Consider the following 17,349-nt stretch of genomic DNA (forward strand, 5'->3'; position numbering starts at 1 on the left):
GTAAACAGGATCACAAGTCCGCATCTTGTACAGCAATTAACCACTAAGAAGAATATATGCAGTGTATTATTTGTTGAAACTGTACTTCCGATTTGATGTGAAACTGTCTCATTGCTGTTTATCAATAAAATTTTGGGAAAAAAAATACAAATCTCTTAACTAGTTAATATATGCAAATGACACAAGACTATTAACTAAATGCAGTTTTCTTCAATTATCTGCTGAGTAACTGTTTCTCAAGAACGTTATAATTCAAGATTTCTGTTATCAAAAGCTGACTTATCAACGTCTAGATGATGAAGACTAGGGAAACAGCTTTCACTGCTAATACAGAGAACAGAATTCCCTGAAGTAATGAGAACACTACTGCATTTGACCAGGCATACTACTAAATGATTCAAACTTTTATTGAATATATCTATTACATGAAAAGAACCAGGATGAAGGCTGGCGGTGTAGCTTAGACACAGAGCAATTGCCTACCATGCAGTTCCTGGGTTCAATACCCAGCATTGGATGGATGAATAGATGGATAAATAGAATGGGGTTGGGCCCCTGTCCTTGAAAAGTTCAATTTGAATTAGGCATGGTTGTGTATACCTCTAATCTTATTATAGACAGCTAAGTTAGGTAGAAATATTATAGGTAGTTAGATAAGGCCATGAACTCAAGAGAGTCAACGCAAAGATGCACTCATTACAACTGTGGCTAGAGGAACATCTGGTAGAGGTCAGCCTTCACAAAAAGACAGAATGACCAGGCCTACATGCCTCCCCAAAGGATAAGTGGTTAATACCTGGTCCAATAAAGTCCAGCAAGACATCAGTCACTCCAGTGGGTGATCAAGATCCTAAGACTCATAACTTCCTAAAAAGTTCTTTGTTCTTTCCATGACTTACTTCCCCATCAGAACATTACCTAATTGGCTATAGTTGCAACTTTATTGGTTGATCATAGTTTAGACTCATGTACTCACGTCATGATTTTGCTCTATAAAACTTATAAACTATAATGAGAAGTGGGCTAATTGGCAACCCATTTGGGACTCCTGTTTCTCAAGAGCTGTATCTCTCCCTTTCAATAAATATTTCCTACTCTTAACCTGTAGTGCCCTTAGAATTCACTCTTCAACTTCAACTCCAAGGAACACAAACTTGGCATATCTGACATCTAACAGGTTTGGAGTTACAATATTCCCCCTGTATCATCTGGAGGTCATATATCATTTCTATATCAGTCCCAGCACTCAGGAGGAGGCTGTGACAGGAAGATTTCCATAAGTTCAAGGACAGCTTGGGCTAAATAGTGAATTCAAGCCCAACTTGAATTACACACCGAGACCTTGTCTCTCAAAAAAAAAAATTCAATACAGTGAAAAATGGATATGATAACAATAATATGTTCTTCAGCATGATAAAGTGTCTGAAATTAAATGACTGATGACTATGGTGGAGAAACTAATGCCTGATGCTTACGAAGAATCCAAAATAGATTACAGCACAGTAGGAAGAGGGCACAGCACACTTGGGTATAAGAGAATATCAGTTAAATGCGAGTGCCTTTGATTAATGAAGCAAAACATCAAGAAATAAATAAACCAGTTCATGAAGGTCTTCAATGAAAGCAACTAAAATTATAAACAAAGTTTTTTTTTTTTTTTTATTTTTTTTTTTTTTTTTTTTTTTACCATAGAAAGGTAAATGTGGCCGCAGCAAAGGAAGATTGGATGGGAACAAAACTGGGCACAGGGAGACTAGTCAGAATCTTACTAAAGAATCAGATAGATAGATAGATAGATAGATAGATAGATAGATAGATAGATAGATGAAAATAATGAGGTTAGGAATGGAGAACATTTGACAAAATTAAAGGTAAACTGAGTGGGGATGGGGAGATGGCTCAGTGGAGTAAGCACTTCCCTGGCAAGTACAAGGACCTGAGTTCCATCCCCGGTTCCGAAACAAAACAAAACACAACAACAACAACTGGATCAAGAGCAGTTGTCTTCAAGTTGGGTAATGTGTCCCTCAAGGTACAGTTTAGTGTCTAGAGACACTGTAGTTGTCATAACTTAAGGAGCATTACTGGCATCTAATCGTAGAGGTCAGGGTTGCTGAATCTCTTCCAAAGTGCTGGGTTGCTTTGCACAGCAAAAAACCATGAAGTCTCAAGCATCACAGTGCCTAGGCTGAGGAATCCTGATGCCAGAGATGAAAGAGAAATCTGAGTCTCCTGGGTCAATACTTTGGGTGACTGAAAAGATGGTAGTGCCATCAGCTAGCATGGAAAACAAGAGTACAGGCTGAGATGTAGGGAAACAAAAGGAAGGAACTCTGTGCTGTCTGAACTCAAATACAGAATCTGCAGTTTGCATGTAGAACTAAATGGGAAGAACCTAAAAACATTTGGTCACAGCTGGGCAGCCAGGCTAGGGTGAGAAGTTTGGGGACTTGCAAGATCTTTTGATCAGTTTGTTTAAGATACATTTTAACACTATGCACATCAATAGATTTCATTTAAGAGAAAGTTGTAAAAGAAATCATTAAAGAAGTTATACCTGAAATCAGGCTTATCCTTTTAACCAGAAATTTATTTGAAACTGATTGTCCCAAGTGTCCGAGCATTAAGGTTAAAACCATCTCAAACTGGACAGCACATAAATAAAGGTTAGACACACTATCTTTACAATAATTCACATAAATACTAAGTAGGCCAAATATTACTGTTTCTCAAAATGTGTTCCTTGGAACAGTCTGAAACATTTGTTTAATCTATTCAAAACCTTGTACCTAAATACATTTATATTGAATATTCTAAAATATTTATAATGCACGTTACACTATTAAAGATCCTAAGAAGTTCTGTATTAAATAAACACATTTAAACTCTGAATAATCCAGTATGTGGAAAATTATTTCAACCCCAAGGCCTTTTTCATGTTTCAACATGTTATAAATACTTGTAACCACAGTATGAGACTAAAAAGATAAATTTTTAGGTAAATATTTAGGTAAATATTAACTTATTGAAAGTGCTTTGATATTGTATCATTTTACAGATATTACTGATTATGTAGTAATGGTTACTAGAAAACATCTATGATAATACAAAATTGAGGCTTTAGTCACTATAGTATCATTTCTTTAATAGATATTTGTTATAAATACTCAAACATTAATCTTCTACAAAACTAAACCTTAATATAAAACTCAAATTTTAAGGACATAGATTTGGCATAAAATGGTCTAAAATAGCTTAGAACAGCAAAACTATAGGCATAGATTTTTATTCTGGAAAATCATCTATTTGGTGAGTTCTCACACATGTATGAGAATGGGCAAGAGAGCTTTTCTGTTGGTTCATTAATGATGGAAAACTAGTGTAAGAAGACTTCAAAAGTTCTTCATCTTAAAATTCTGTAAACATGACAGATTCTAAAACAAGGTGGATATGGAAAATTGGAAGAATGTTAAAGTATAGATAACCAAGGAAAAAAGAATTAGAATTTGGCTTTAAAAATGAATCTAAGGCTGGGAAGATAGCTCAGTAGAATAAGCGCTTGTCTGGCAAGCGCAGGGTCCTGAGTTCAATCCCTGGTACCACCCCCCCCACACACACACAAAATAAATCTAATTTAGATCCGGGGAGATAGCTCCGTAAAATAACTGCCTGCCTGGCAAGTGCAGGGTCCTGAGTTCAATCCCTGGTACCACAAAAATAAATAAATAAATCTAATTTAAACTCATCAGGCTTCACATAAAGAATTACTACATTTAGTTCTCAGACATCTATTTAATAAGAAATAAAGATCATAAGATATTGAAAAGAAAAAATATTTTTCAAGAGATATACAAGTTCTAAGATAAGTGAAAAGTTAACATAACATTTAGATACCTTTGATTAAAAAAAAGTGACAATGCTATTTAAAATTTATTATTCAAGTTTATACTTTTCCAAGTACTTTGTGATTACTCAATAAATCTGTTCCAAAATATAAAAGCAGTCAAATAAATACAAATTGAAGAGAAAAAAGAGAAATGATACATTTCCCAGACTCTTTAATGCCAAATTTACAAAGGTCTTTTTCAGATATGTAAGTACAAACAGACAATATAGCAAACATTAAAAAGAAAAAGGTTATGGCTTCAAATAACAACAAAGTTGTAATAGTTTCACTGAGGATTTGACAGTGTTGTAGACAGTGTTGGCTGACTACCCATCAATTATTCTTCCATACTCCTCCCCAACAAATCTCACATACTCCACCTCCCATCAACAACTGACAGCTTTGCTTCAGATATGCATGGCAACCCCATTCTTGCCAGCATTAGGTTTTGAAATGTAACTCTGAAGTATTTCTGGTCAATGAAGTCACTAGGAAAAGTTTGTAGGAAGCTTCTACGGAGACTCATAAAGAGATAATTACATACACAAGCACAGATGTTCTTAAGTACACATCCAAGAAGCCATCTGATCACTACAAGGAGAGCATATCTGAAAACAAGGCCAATAGTCTTAATAACAGCAGAAGGCAAAACAAAGAATCTGGTTCCTTGATTATGTAACTGAACAAATTAATCAGTCTAACTCCAGACTTCTGATATGAAACATATTTCCTACTTGAAACACTTGTTATTTTTAAAATATGAAAATGACGGGCTGTGGAGATAGCTCAGTGGTCTCAGCTCCTGCCTAGCCAAGTGCAAGGACCTGGGTTCAATCCCTCATATCAATATGCCCTGTTGACCCCACCCCTAGCATGGGACACAACAAGCAAGTCACCAAGGCTGGACATGGAGGTGCATGCCTGTAATCACAGCACTGGGGAGACTGAAACAGGAGGATCACTATGAGTCCAAGTGGCATAGTGAGACCCTGTACCAAATACATAAAATTAAAAAAAATATAAATATAAATATAAAAAAGATGATGATAAAAGGCTTACATGTAATAAAACTACAATAACATGCCTCCCAATAAAATATGATTAGTGGTCCTCCAGAACCCACTGGCTAGCTAGACTAGTTATTCACTAACTCCATAACACAATTCCACGGTATTAACAACTAGAACTTTGAGTTCCTATTTAAAATTGTAGAGCTAGTCAACAGACAAACATAAAATAACTGCACTGAGATGGGGGAGGATGAAGTGGAAAACAGAATATGGAAAGAGCAAAAGTTCACTTAGGGCTTTCTGCTACAAGGATTTAATTTCCAAAGCCTTTTAACTAATAAAGTGTATGAGCCTATTAGCTACATGGTGGCAACAATCAAAAGAACTGGAATTTTTGGCAGGCGTGGTGGTGCACACCTTACACCTAGCATTCCAGGGGCTGAAGCAAGAGGATGGCTGCAAGTTTGAGGCCAGCCTGGGCTACAAAGAGAGACCCTGTCTCAAAACACCAAGCCAAACCAAACTACCTAAAAGCCCCCAAAACAACAAAAAAAAAAGAATTTAAAAAAAGTAGATGTTTTAGGGGATGGAACTGGATGAAGGATATAGGATAATGGACTATGGTACTACTTGTATTTATAATGCTTGAACTACTATTTTTTAAAGCCTTTGTACAAGTATTAAGGTTTTTTTTTTTTTTTTTACGAAGTTTAAATACTGAACATTTCCCTTATATAAGAAACACAATAAAAGATAGGCAATAGAAGAAAAAAGTTACTGTAATCCAGCATGGTCAATACATCTAAAAGTGTATCTTCATTTAGTGTAATTGTTGTATGTAGATTTTGGCCTATTAGTCTGGCTGTTAATCTGTTTATGATAACTAACTTGATAAAACAAAGCTGGTAAAAAATTTTTAATTAAAACAGGGATGGAAAAAAATATTGAGATGTTACATATGCCAACTCCCTCAAATGAATTAATCATTATGTGCTGCAAATGTACTAATTACATTTTTTGTTTTTGTTATCAGGAATCAAGCTCAGGTCCTTGCACTTGCCAAGCAGGTGCTTGTGCCACTGAGATATATCACTGGCCCATTATTAACATTTTTTTAAAAAGGGTATCTTTACAAATGGTAGAATACAAACATAGGGGCCCAGCCAAATAGTTCAGCAGATTAAAGTGCCTGTAAGCAGGTGCAGGGGTCAGGGTTCAATCCCCAGGCCTTCTGTGCCAGCCCCGCGCCTGGGGTGCGCGGAGGCAGCAATGAGACGGGGTGTGGTGGGGCATGCCTGTAATTCTAGCTCTTGGGAAGCTGTAAACAGATGGATCATTACCAGTCCGATCAAGTAGTGAGACCCTTAATACCCTGTAGACCCTTCCCTAAAATACAAAAAAAGAAATATAAACATGCCTTTCACCTTTTCTGGGGTGAGATAGAATCTCAGTGTTATTTTAATTTGCATTTTTCTAATGGTCAACAATGTTGAACATCTTCATGTATTTATTGGCCATGTATACATCTGTAAAGTATCTATTCATTCACTTGCCCATTGTAGGTCTTTCATTTTAGTTGAAGTGGGGTCTAGTTTTCTTGAATTCTTCATAGATTTTATTATTTTTTTAATAAACCCAGATACGTTTTTTTTTTAATTTTTATTTATTGATTTATTTATTTGTGTATGGCCAGCTCAGCCCACCAGGGGGCGGGGCCGGCTGGCATGTGGTGCTGGGGGATTGAACCGTGGTCCCCATGCTTTGCTGAGCTTGTTCTAAGTAGGTGCTTTAGACCACTGAGCCATCTCACCAGCCCATAGATTTTAGATATTAGTTCCCTGTCTAAAGCATAACTGGCAAACAGGTTGTGTTTTTTTCTTTTTTTTCCATCCTACAGACTGTCTTTACACTTTCTGGTTGTTTCCTTTGCTGTGCAGTTTTTTAATTTGCTACGATCCCACTTGTTGACTCTTGCTACTAATTCCTGTGCAACCAGGGTTCTGTTCACAGAGTCCTTACCTACACCTGTAATGTAAGCGTTTTACTTATGTTATCTTCCAGCAGGTTAGGTGCCTATTTTAACATTTAGTCCTACATGTCAGAAAGCAGGTTATTCTAATATCAACGCTTTAAGAGCTACACTTCAAGAGCTCCATCTAGTGATGAACTAAAAACATAGCAGATGTGTGCTTTTTAAAATCTGAGTTACTACAACAAAGCAAATACAAAGCTATAAAGTGGCACTGCAGTAACAGAGGCTTTACAGACTTAAAATGTGACACCACTAACTGCAAAATGTCTTCTAGAAGGATTTTTTGAGGGCTACCAGAAATCAAACTCAGGACCTTGTGCTTACAGGCAGGTGTTGCACTGCTGAGCTACATACCCCTAGTCCCTAAAAAGATTTTAAAAAATTGTATGATCTGAATTCTTTGGTCTTTTAACTTGTTAACTGAACATTCAAATAAAAAGTTTTGAATTAAATCACTCACTGTTCACATTATAATTGAACATCAGAAATACTTTCATGACATCAAGTATGTTGCTTAACTGGCATATCTTAAGTGGGACAGCAAAAAATTTAAAAATTCCATGTAGAAATTAAGTGACAAAATACACAAACATAACTTATATTCCTTATATATCATTTCTTTCTCTTAATGAATTTTTTAAAAAATTAATTTCAGGGGGGCCTGGCCCTAGCTCAGTCCTTTAAGTGGCTGCTTCCACAAAGCTGTCAGCCTCAGGTTGCTGGAGTTCGAACCTCACAACTCTCCCGCTGGCCACAAGTGCCCTGAAGGCATTTGAGGAAGCAAAAAAAAAAAAAAAATTAATTTCAATTCTTTCAGTAGGTCACAAATTATGAAAAGAGATCAGTACTTTTTTCAGTAGCTGCATTTAAAAGACTAAGGGTATGGTAACATTCAGAGTAAAGAGCAAGGAAATCTACTTAATGTATTTCTTTAAGTGACACCATCAGTGTCAAGTGTTCACAGAACTTGGCTTGGTCATTAATATACTGCCAGAAACATTATCTGCTTCTCTCATCCATTTCACCCATAAAATACTGTGTGTTTAAAAATGTACCAGAAATTATGCCTGACACATTTAAAGTTTCATTTTCAAAATTACATTTAAAATTAGTACTGTATTTTCAGTTTAATTCAACTTTAAATACTCTTCCTAGATGGCTTCTTGTAAATAAAGTTAAACTTGGAGAACTGACAGTATGCACTATGGAAATCTGGAATTTCATTTTTGTTAACATAGGTGGCACATTACCAAAAATTTACAATAAGTTATTTGCTAATAAACATCTAATTCTTTAAAACTAAAAATGAACCAAACATTATAAGGTCATTTAAGTTCTAGCATTACCTTCACAGAATAATATTCTCACGTACACTTTTACACCTGCTACAAACAAAATGAGTGGTTACTCAATCTACTTAATATCTGAATAGTCTAAAAATAAGACAAAAGTATAGCAAAAGGTTAACATGTGCAAAATATGGGTGCATGGATATTAAACTATTCCTTCTATTATCCTTAATATTTCAAATTGCTCAAAACAATACTCACTATTTCTCTAGTTTTTATTGACACTGCAAAATTTGAATCAGCCATGTTTTTAAGAAAAAAAATATATATATAGTTTAATATAACTACATGGAACAGTACATGTTATGACTGGAACTGCACTATTCCATATGGTAGACACTGACCATATTGCTGCTTAACATTTGAAATATGCCTACAGCAATTAGGAAAAGAAGTAACCTTAAACTTTATCTGATAATTCATCTACTGAAAAAATTTTAATTATGTGTGAAACAACTTGGTTCATCTCAGGAAACTTAAATTCATATCAAGCACTTTCAATAAAATTTAACACTCAAATTAAGATGTGCTCCAAATGCAAAATATGTAATAGATTTCAGACTTAGTATGAAAAAAGAATATAAAATAGCTCAGTTATTTTTACATTAAGTACATGTTAAAAGATAGATTGTTAAAATACATAAATTTGAGCATGTAGGATGGCCTGGGTTCCATCCCCAGCACTGTAAAATAATAACAATGACTGTATTACATTCTTACATTATAACACCATGTTCAAGTAACATCTTTAATTTGTGCCAACCTGATGGGCATAAAATGGTATTTCCTTGTTTTTAATTTGAATATCCCTGATTACTAGCGACACTGAGGAGCAATTCATGTATTTCTGGCCCTAGTTTCTCATGTGCAGAAACACTAAGGGCTTTGGCTTTCCCTGTGTAATGTGAAGCCCATGGAAGATTTTTAATCATTACCCATTTGACTTAGGTAGGTATTACTATGACCTCTACAAGTGAAAAAAGTTCCAGACATAAAAACTAAACACCCTTCTCCTCACCAACTTCAATGGCCATACTTGCTTCCATCCTTTCTTCCTAGAATATTTTAATGCTAGCTGGGGTTTTTAGAAAGCTCTTTCTGGTGTTTATGGAGAGAGGGATGGCATACTGCAGTAAGTATAATTTCTATGCACTTTTCATATGCATACAGTGACATATGAATACTATATCCACTCTTACAAATTTTCATAACGTATTTGGTCACCAAATATTTTACAACTTGTTTTCATGTCTATATACTATTCTACTACATGAACATTCCAAATATTAGTGGACATTTTTAATTTACACTCTTTTGTACATTATAATGTGCTATAGTATCCTTATAAACTGTTGCATATGTCCATGATCTTTTCCTTAAGTTAAATTAGTGAAGCAGAATTGCTGTGTCAAAGGATATGCACAGAAATTTAAAGGCCTTTGCTATGTATCATTGAGGTTTTCCCTGGAAAGACTTTAATTTATATTTCCAGTGAGTGCTTCTGAAAGTGTCAGGTTTTTTTTTTTAATTTTATTTTTTTGGGGGGGATTATATTACATATTTTATTTTATTAGTACGTGTTTGTATACATAAAAATATACAGTACAACATTCATCTTTGAGATTTTTTTTTCTTTTTAAATCTTTATTTAGTACAGGGTTTCACAATGCAGCTCAGACTTGTAGTGATCCTTCTGTCTCAGCCTCCCTATTGCTGGGATGAGAAGTGTGCACCACCACCAGTTTTGGTGACCAGCACAGTGCGCCCAGGGTTTGGGGACTGGTGCGGCATGTGGTACACAGGATGAAACCTGGGTCCTTGTGCTTGCCAGGCAGGCACTTAAGAGTGATAAGCTATCTCCCCAGCCCCAGTGTCAGGTTTTTTTTAAACTTTTACTAACAATGAATTTTATCATAAATGAAAAAGAATCCTGTTTTGACAAGTGAAAAAATAACATTCAATTTGTAGTTTTATGACTTGAGGCAGAATTTCATTTTCACTTACATCTTTAAAAATAATTATATCATTTGCTGTATTACTTTGACTTAGGACCTCTGTACTATACTAAAAAAGTGGGACTGTATACCTGCTGCACAGTTTTTCATAAACATTAAAGTATTTTGAATGCTCTGGCTTTTAAATCTTTTGTTCATGATGCAACTTACCTTATGGCAAGCACATGTAAATACATATACACAAACACCCTTAGCAAGTGTGATACACTGGTTATTTTATATTTTAAACTACTCTTGGTGACCATTAAATTGGACACAATCTAGTTGCAACTTAAAGTCACATGCCTCTAATTCTGGTCGCTTGGGAGACTAAGGAAGGAGAATTCAAATGTGAGCTCAGCTGGGCAATTTACTAAAACTACCTCAAAATAAAAGGGATGAGCGGGGCTGGGGAGGTGGCTCAAAAGAATAAGTGCTTCCCTGGCAAGCGCAAGGGTCTGAGTTCCATCTCTGGCTCCACCAAAGGAAAAAAAAAAGAGGGGATGAGGATGTGAGGATATAACTTAAGTGTCAAGGGTCACCATTAAAGAAAAAAAGCCAGGAAAGCTAAGTAGGGATAAAGTCTCAAATCTAGTTTATTCTTGTATGAAATGTTAAATACCTTCACAGTTAGAAATGTATTTATTTGGAATTCTATGGCTAACTGCGTTTAAGCAAAAGTAACATATTACAAGGCTTATAAATGCAACTTAAATTGGTACACATCTTCTGATCGAAGTTTTATCTGTCATTTTTTGTTACCTGAAAAGCTGAAAAAATAGAAAATTTAAATCACATTTAGCTATTTTTAAGATAGTCCCTTTTTCAGCAGAAAAAAATTAAATGATATAAAAGTTGTATAATCTTGCAAAATTGAGGATGTTCAACGCTATATATGTATGTATGCACATGTACTAAGGGTGTACCAGATACTAGCTGTTAGTAGATTTACAGATAGATTAAAGACCACTCAGAAAGAAGTTAGCCAGCTGTAATTAGTAGCTGTAAGTACAGAAAACTTTATCAGGTTAAAAGAGTTATTTTAAAGTTTAAAGGATGCCAGAATGAGAATGCAAAGACAAATTATTTATGTATTTATTTTTATGTATTTGACACAGGGTCTTACTATGCAGTTCAGACTCACTGTGATCCTTCTGTTTCAGCCTCCCCAGCACTGGGATAAAGGGTGAGCAACACCATGCCCAGTTTTAGTAACTGGCATGGAGAGCCTGGGGTGGGACTCATATGGCATGTGATACTGAGGGATCTAACCCAGGTCCTTGTGCTTGTCTAGGCAGGCGCTTAGAGGGCTGAGCTATCTCTGTGGCTCAAGAGAAATACTTTAAATCACCTCTGAGTTACTTATAATACCTAAAACAGTGTAAATAATACATAAACATTTGTTAACTGTATAGGGAATAATGACAAAGTCTGTACATACTGAGTTCAGATGCCCTTCATGTTTTTTCAAATGTTTTCAATTCATAACTAGTTTCATCTTTAGGTTGAAAATCTGTCACTAACAGAAGTCTGCTTATACTTTGGCAGAGAAATGCAAAGTATTTGGTTAAGAGTCTGTAAACAACTAAATTTTTAAGACTATATTCTTTTCACCTGTAATGGTAGTAAATCAGAAGGTAAATTTTGGTTCATCTCAGTTCTCTAGAAGAATGCCTTCACTGGATTAAGATTTGAGAGTTCTTTCCTGACTGTCAGCAGATTGGTAAGAGAAACTCTCCATGGCTCACTATTATCTGTTGTGGGGGGGTAGCACCTTGCTGTTAAGTCAAATAGGACTACGTGCAAAACACCTCATGCTCATCTGTCAAGAAACTCAATCTGTTCAGTTTCCCTTAGTGGTCTCATCTTGGACACCTGCTACCTCTAATCATCTTTTCTTCTTCAATGTTGTTTGTAACTGTCCTGTAAGAACTTCTCACTTTACAAAACACTGAAGATTCTCTGCAGAAACTAATTCTGCGTAGAAAACGTTACAGATCTAATATAATAAAATCAGAATGCTTTATAAATAGCAAATATTGAATAAAATGGTGGCAAAAAGATGATAGTACTTAATCTTTTGCAGTTCAGATATATCTCAACAGCATTTTTTTCATAAGTTCTACATTAAATCATTTAATAACAATTTTAGGGCCTGGGTAAATAGCTCAGCAGTCTAAGCGCCTGCCTGGAAACTGGGCATGGTGGTACATGCCTCTAATCCCAGCACAGCAGAGGCTGAGACAGAAGGATCAATACAAGTCTGAGCTGTATAGCAAGACCTTGTTAACAAATTGAATAAATAAAAGTTTTTAATTAAAATAAAATTCAACCATTTGTGCCAAAGGAGGGAAGCCACAGATTAGATAACTCATGAATTCAAACACAGAACAGTGAAGATGCTGTCTCATATGTTACAATGAAAATGGGATGTAACACCACATGAAGGCACTGGCTTCAATCCCCAGTATCACAAATAAGACCCTGAGTTCACTACTGTCATCAAGCCTATTCCTAGTCCGCAGATGTTTAATAAATGCTGGAAGAATTAAATTACTAAATACTTTTGCCAGAAGATTGTTAGACTGTTTGCCAGAAAAAGAACAAAAATGACCCTTCTTCACTGTTGGTGGGAGTGCAGACTGGTACAACCACTATGGAAATTGAACCCAGCTATTTCCCTTCTGGGTATTTTTCCAGAATTAAAGACATCATACCACAGTTATATATGTATAGCCGTATTTACAGCTATTTGCAGCTATATTTTTAACAACTAAATCCCATAAACAATCCAAATGCCCATCAATGGAGGAATGGATAAGAAAAGATGTGGTCTTTTTATACAATGGAGTACTACTCAGCCATAAAGAAGGAAAAATTCGAGACTTTTATAGGTAAATGGATACAACTTGAGACTATGATCATAAGTGAAATAAATCCGACTCCCATGTATAAACATTGCATTATCTCCCTAGTGTAAGAAACTGAAGGAGTAAATAAATTCCAAAATTTAGAATAGATATTGTGGAAAAAAAAAAGAAACTGCCCAAAAGGAGAGAACAACTGAAATGGGCAAAAGAGAAAAGAACGAAAATATATACATACCCATACACACAAGATAGCTAAGACAGTTATACTACAAATTTATTTTAGTTCATTAAGGGACTGGTTTGTGCTTATACTATTTGATCCATCTTTCATACTGCAGCCTGAACAACTACTTTTAAGATAACAATATGCAGTATATTAACCAGTTAATTGCCTATTATCTTTTTTAAAAATTTTGTATCCTTTTTACTGTTTTCCTCTTCAAAATAAAATAAAATAAACAAAAAACCAAAACCAGAGAGCCAGCCAGACATGGGCCAGGGGTGCCGTGCGGGCCCTACCCCCACTGCACACTGAGAAGGTGACTGAGATTAGACATGATGGCATCAGCCTGTAATCCCAGTGCTTGGGAGGCTGAAAACAGGAGGATCACTATGCAATATGAGTCCAATCTACACAGTGAGACCCTGTAGATCCTGTATTAAACACCTAAATATAAATAAAAAATCCAAACCAGGGTCAGATATAGCTCAGTGGTGCCAAGTGTGAGGCCCTCAATTTGATCCACAGTATATACCCTCACAAAATAATGGGGGGGGGGAGGATGGGGAAACAATGGAGGAAAAAGTATAACATTCTGTACATACATAAAACATGTTTTATCAAAATACACATATACTTCCTATCAAACTATCCTTTTCAGAAAACTGTGATGAAATCTAGCCTATGAGGTATTACAGAATTAATCAATTTCTAGTCTCAAAGACCAAAGTATATATCAGTGTAATACTATTTACTATTTTCACTTATTTTATTGTTACAGAAGTGAAATCATTCTATCAAAATACAGATCAGTTATTTTCCCTTACAGAAATGCTTGAGGTATCTCCTAAAGTGATAATAAAAGGATGATCAGAAAGCAGCCTAGCTCTCTATGTAACATTCTGTATTTCCAGGATTATTTCCAAAGATGCTGCAATAATTACAAACAGACCAGATTACTCACAAGTTACTTTCATCTGGTAAAACATCTAAATATTTTAACTTTTAAACTTTGTCTTTGTACTTGCTTTGGTAGAACATACAGTAAACTCTAAACATCTTTAAATTCATTGTCTCTCAATTTAGCACTTACTAGTCAACAAGGGTTTTTCTCTCTTCATGGTTATTTGGCCAGTACAGGTAAGCTTTACTGTTTTACTCACATTTTCTTGCACTATTTCTTCTATTGGCTGTTGTAATGTCAGGCTTTTACTAGAGGAACAGATGTAACACAAGATGTACACATGTATAAGAAATTACAAGATTGGCTCACAACAGAAGCATGCAGAGGACATCTGCACACTGGAGATTGAAGGATTTAGTCTAAGATCTGGAACTCACTGCAGTGTTTTGTGCAACTTTGTATCAGGAGGCTGGTGGGATTGCAACAGAAGACTGAATTCTACATCAGAAGGCTGAAGGATCCAAGGTGCAAGCCAAAGAATCAAAGCCAGGAGACCATGTCCAAGCTGACTGCATCCAAGCCGACTGTGTCCATGCTGACTGGCCCAGACCTCCTCTGAGGAAGTGGAATACTCCACCCTTTATTAGTTTTCTTTTATATCCTTAAGTGATGAGTCACTCTAGGGTGGGGCCTCTATACCTTAAGGAGTGGAATTGCTGAGCTGATTTAGTTAAGCTTTTAATTTCTCAACTTTACACAATGTATCAACTACTACAGCTGTATATTAGGCCACTGGATATGAATTTTTTAGACCACAGACTTCAAAGACAACAACATTCTGCTATAAGCAATCTGTTAAAATCAAGAGAATGACGAAATTACCACTGTGTTTAAAAAGTAACCAATACAAGCCTGGTGTGGTGGTACACCCCTATAATCCCGGCACTCAGGATGCTGAGGCAGGAGGACTTAAATGGAGTTTGAGGCCAATCTAAACTGCATTGAGTGTCTGAACCACCCCCAACCAAAACAAACAAATAAAAAGTAATCATTATAACTGTCATTTAACATTTTTCAGGTGTTTCAACAGGGTTTAGGGAAATTTCTGAAGTATTCAACAGATTTTTGGAGGCAATACATAATAATCTGAGAGAAGAAAATGGCATGAATTGTTCAGTATGGTCATTTTTAATTATAATGAAAGATAAGAGACAGAAAACAACTCCGTAGTAAAGCCTAAATTTAAATTCAGCCCAGAATTTTAAGTATGCTTCAAAAGACTGCTTTATCACTTTTTATCTTTATCAGTATTTAGTTTTATTCTCATTCTTCTATGAAATGTCTGCTAGCAGCAAGGTAATGAAGGCAAACCTTTTATGTATGCCACAGATTGGATGGAAAATGTGCTAAAAAAAAATGGCTGTCTGGGTACAAGAACTATTATTTTTAAATAATATGGCAAGGACTATTCTGACTAATATCTGTAATTAATACTTTGGAACATATATAGCAATTTTGTTTTTGTTTTTGTTTTTTTGTTTTTGCAGAACCAGGGATTGAACTCAGGCCCTTAAGCTTGACAGGCAAGTATATATAGCAATTTTAGGAAGTCCATCTTACAAACTATATCTTATAATTTCCAATACAAGGTTCCACAACTGTTCTGTACTGAGTTTATTTATGCCTTTGTTGAAGAACACTTACATGCACTTAATGTATTTTTTTCTTTCCAGTACCAGCGATGGAACTCAGGACCTTGTGCTTGCCAGGTAGGCGCTTATGCTTGCTGAGCTACCTCCTCAGCCCCCATGTACTTAATGTAATCTCTGTCTCTCTTGCTTTTTTTTTTTTTTTGGTGGTACCCAAACTTATGACCTTTCATTTACCAGGCAGGTGCTTAAGCCACTGAGCTATCTCCCCAGCCCACAGTGTAATCTCTTTTCAAAGACTTTTGACAACTAATAACTATACTTTAATATTTGATGTTTATATTATAGAAGGATAGACGGCTTGTACATGTCAAAATCTATTAATTAGTAGGCCACTGAAAATTTTGTTGGATAGCCCAAAAAAATGTGAAGAATCTAACTGGAATGTAACCTAATAACAGTACTAAATGGAACTTTATAGAGATGTAGACTAGAGAGTTGTCATCCTTACACTGATCAGCAAACTGCACTAGAAGACAAAGCTGATTATTAGTATCTAGAAATGCTTCACTTGAAACTATGCTGCATTTTGTCAAACAACCTGGATCATTTTAAACTCATGCTCTGTGCAATGACCTTAATTTGCCTTTGGGTGTCACTCCAAGTAATAATTTCAGTCTGTCAAAAATTAACCATAATATTATTTTAACACCTCAAAATGCCTTGTTGAGATAAAATGTTATAGCTAGTTCACAATGTTTGATCTCTAATAAAGCAGTTTTTCCTTGAAAAATGTCTTGCTTCACTTTTCAAAGTATAATTCTACTAGTTATAATAATGGGGAAGATGCATATATTTCTGTAAAAGCTTCCTGAAGCACAACAGAATTGCTACACACAGACACACAATTAGTCAGGAAAGCTAAAGGTTCATAAAAATAAGTTTTCTAAAATGAGATGTATGGTCTAATTGAGAAAATACTGTACTTATGAAGTTATTGAAAATGATCTGACTTTTAAGATAAGCTTTTTCTTGTGACTCATCAAAACTAAGTATTTGTGACAAGGACACAGGAAGATACACTACACTGGGTAAAACATGTTAAACAGCTGATAGAAAAGAAGAGTTCAGTAAACTGACAAGTAGGACTGTATTAAAAAAAGTATAACCCTTGAAAAGTGTGGTATGTTGATAACTTCCTTAAATGATCACAGAAGGCTGAATAATGGCCTCCAAAGATATCTAGGTCTTAAGAGGTAGAATCTGTAGATATTGTTTTAATAAAAGGGATTTTAAAGATGTGATTAAGCTAAACCTTGAGATTGAGAGTATCCTGGACTACTTTGGTAGGTCCTAAACATCAATCACAACTGTCCTTGTGAGAGGAAGACAACAATAGAGGAAGGTGATGTGATGGAGATGAGGAGCAGGAGTT

At 35.4% G+C, this 17,349-nt stretch overlaps 1 protein-coding gene across 2 annotated transcripts in view; it reads right to left on the reverse strand.

The window, feature by feature from the left end:
- The window catches only part of Homer1 (homer scaffolding protein 1), a 156,730-nt gene that overhangs the window by 103,305 nt on the left and 36,076 nt on the right, over window positions 1–17,349 (reverse strand). Inside the window, exon 1 of one of the 2 annotated variants that reach the window (XM_023706047.1) lies at window positions 4,312–4,317. The exons of the other annotated variant lie outside the window; for it this stretch is intronic. Within the exon in view, the coding sequence (XP_023561815.1) occupies window positions 4,312–4,316 (5 nt within the window). The 5' untranslated portion in view covers window position 4,317. Of the gene's footprint in view, window positions 1–4,311; window positions 4,318–17,349 lie in introns of those variants that run through there. 2 annotated transcript variants of the gene reach the window in all.

Source organism: Octodon degus, unplaced genomic scaffold (assembly GCF_000260255.1).
Source record: "Octodon degus isolate 3935 unplaced genomic scaffold, OctDeg1.0 scaffold00238, whole genome shotgun sequence".
In the NCBI taxonomy this organism is placed as follows: Eukaryota; Metazoa; Chordata; class Mammalia; order Rodentia; family Octodontidae; genus Octodon; species Octodon degus.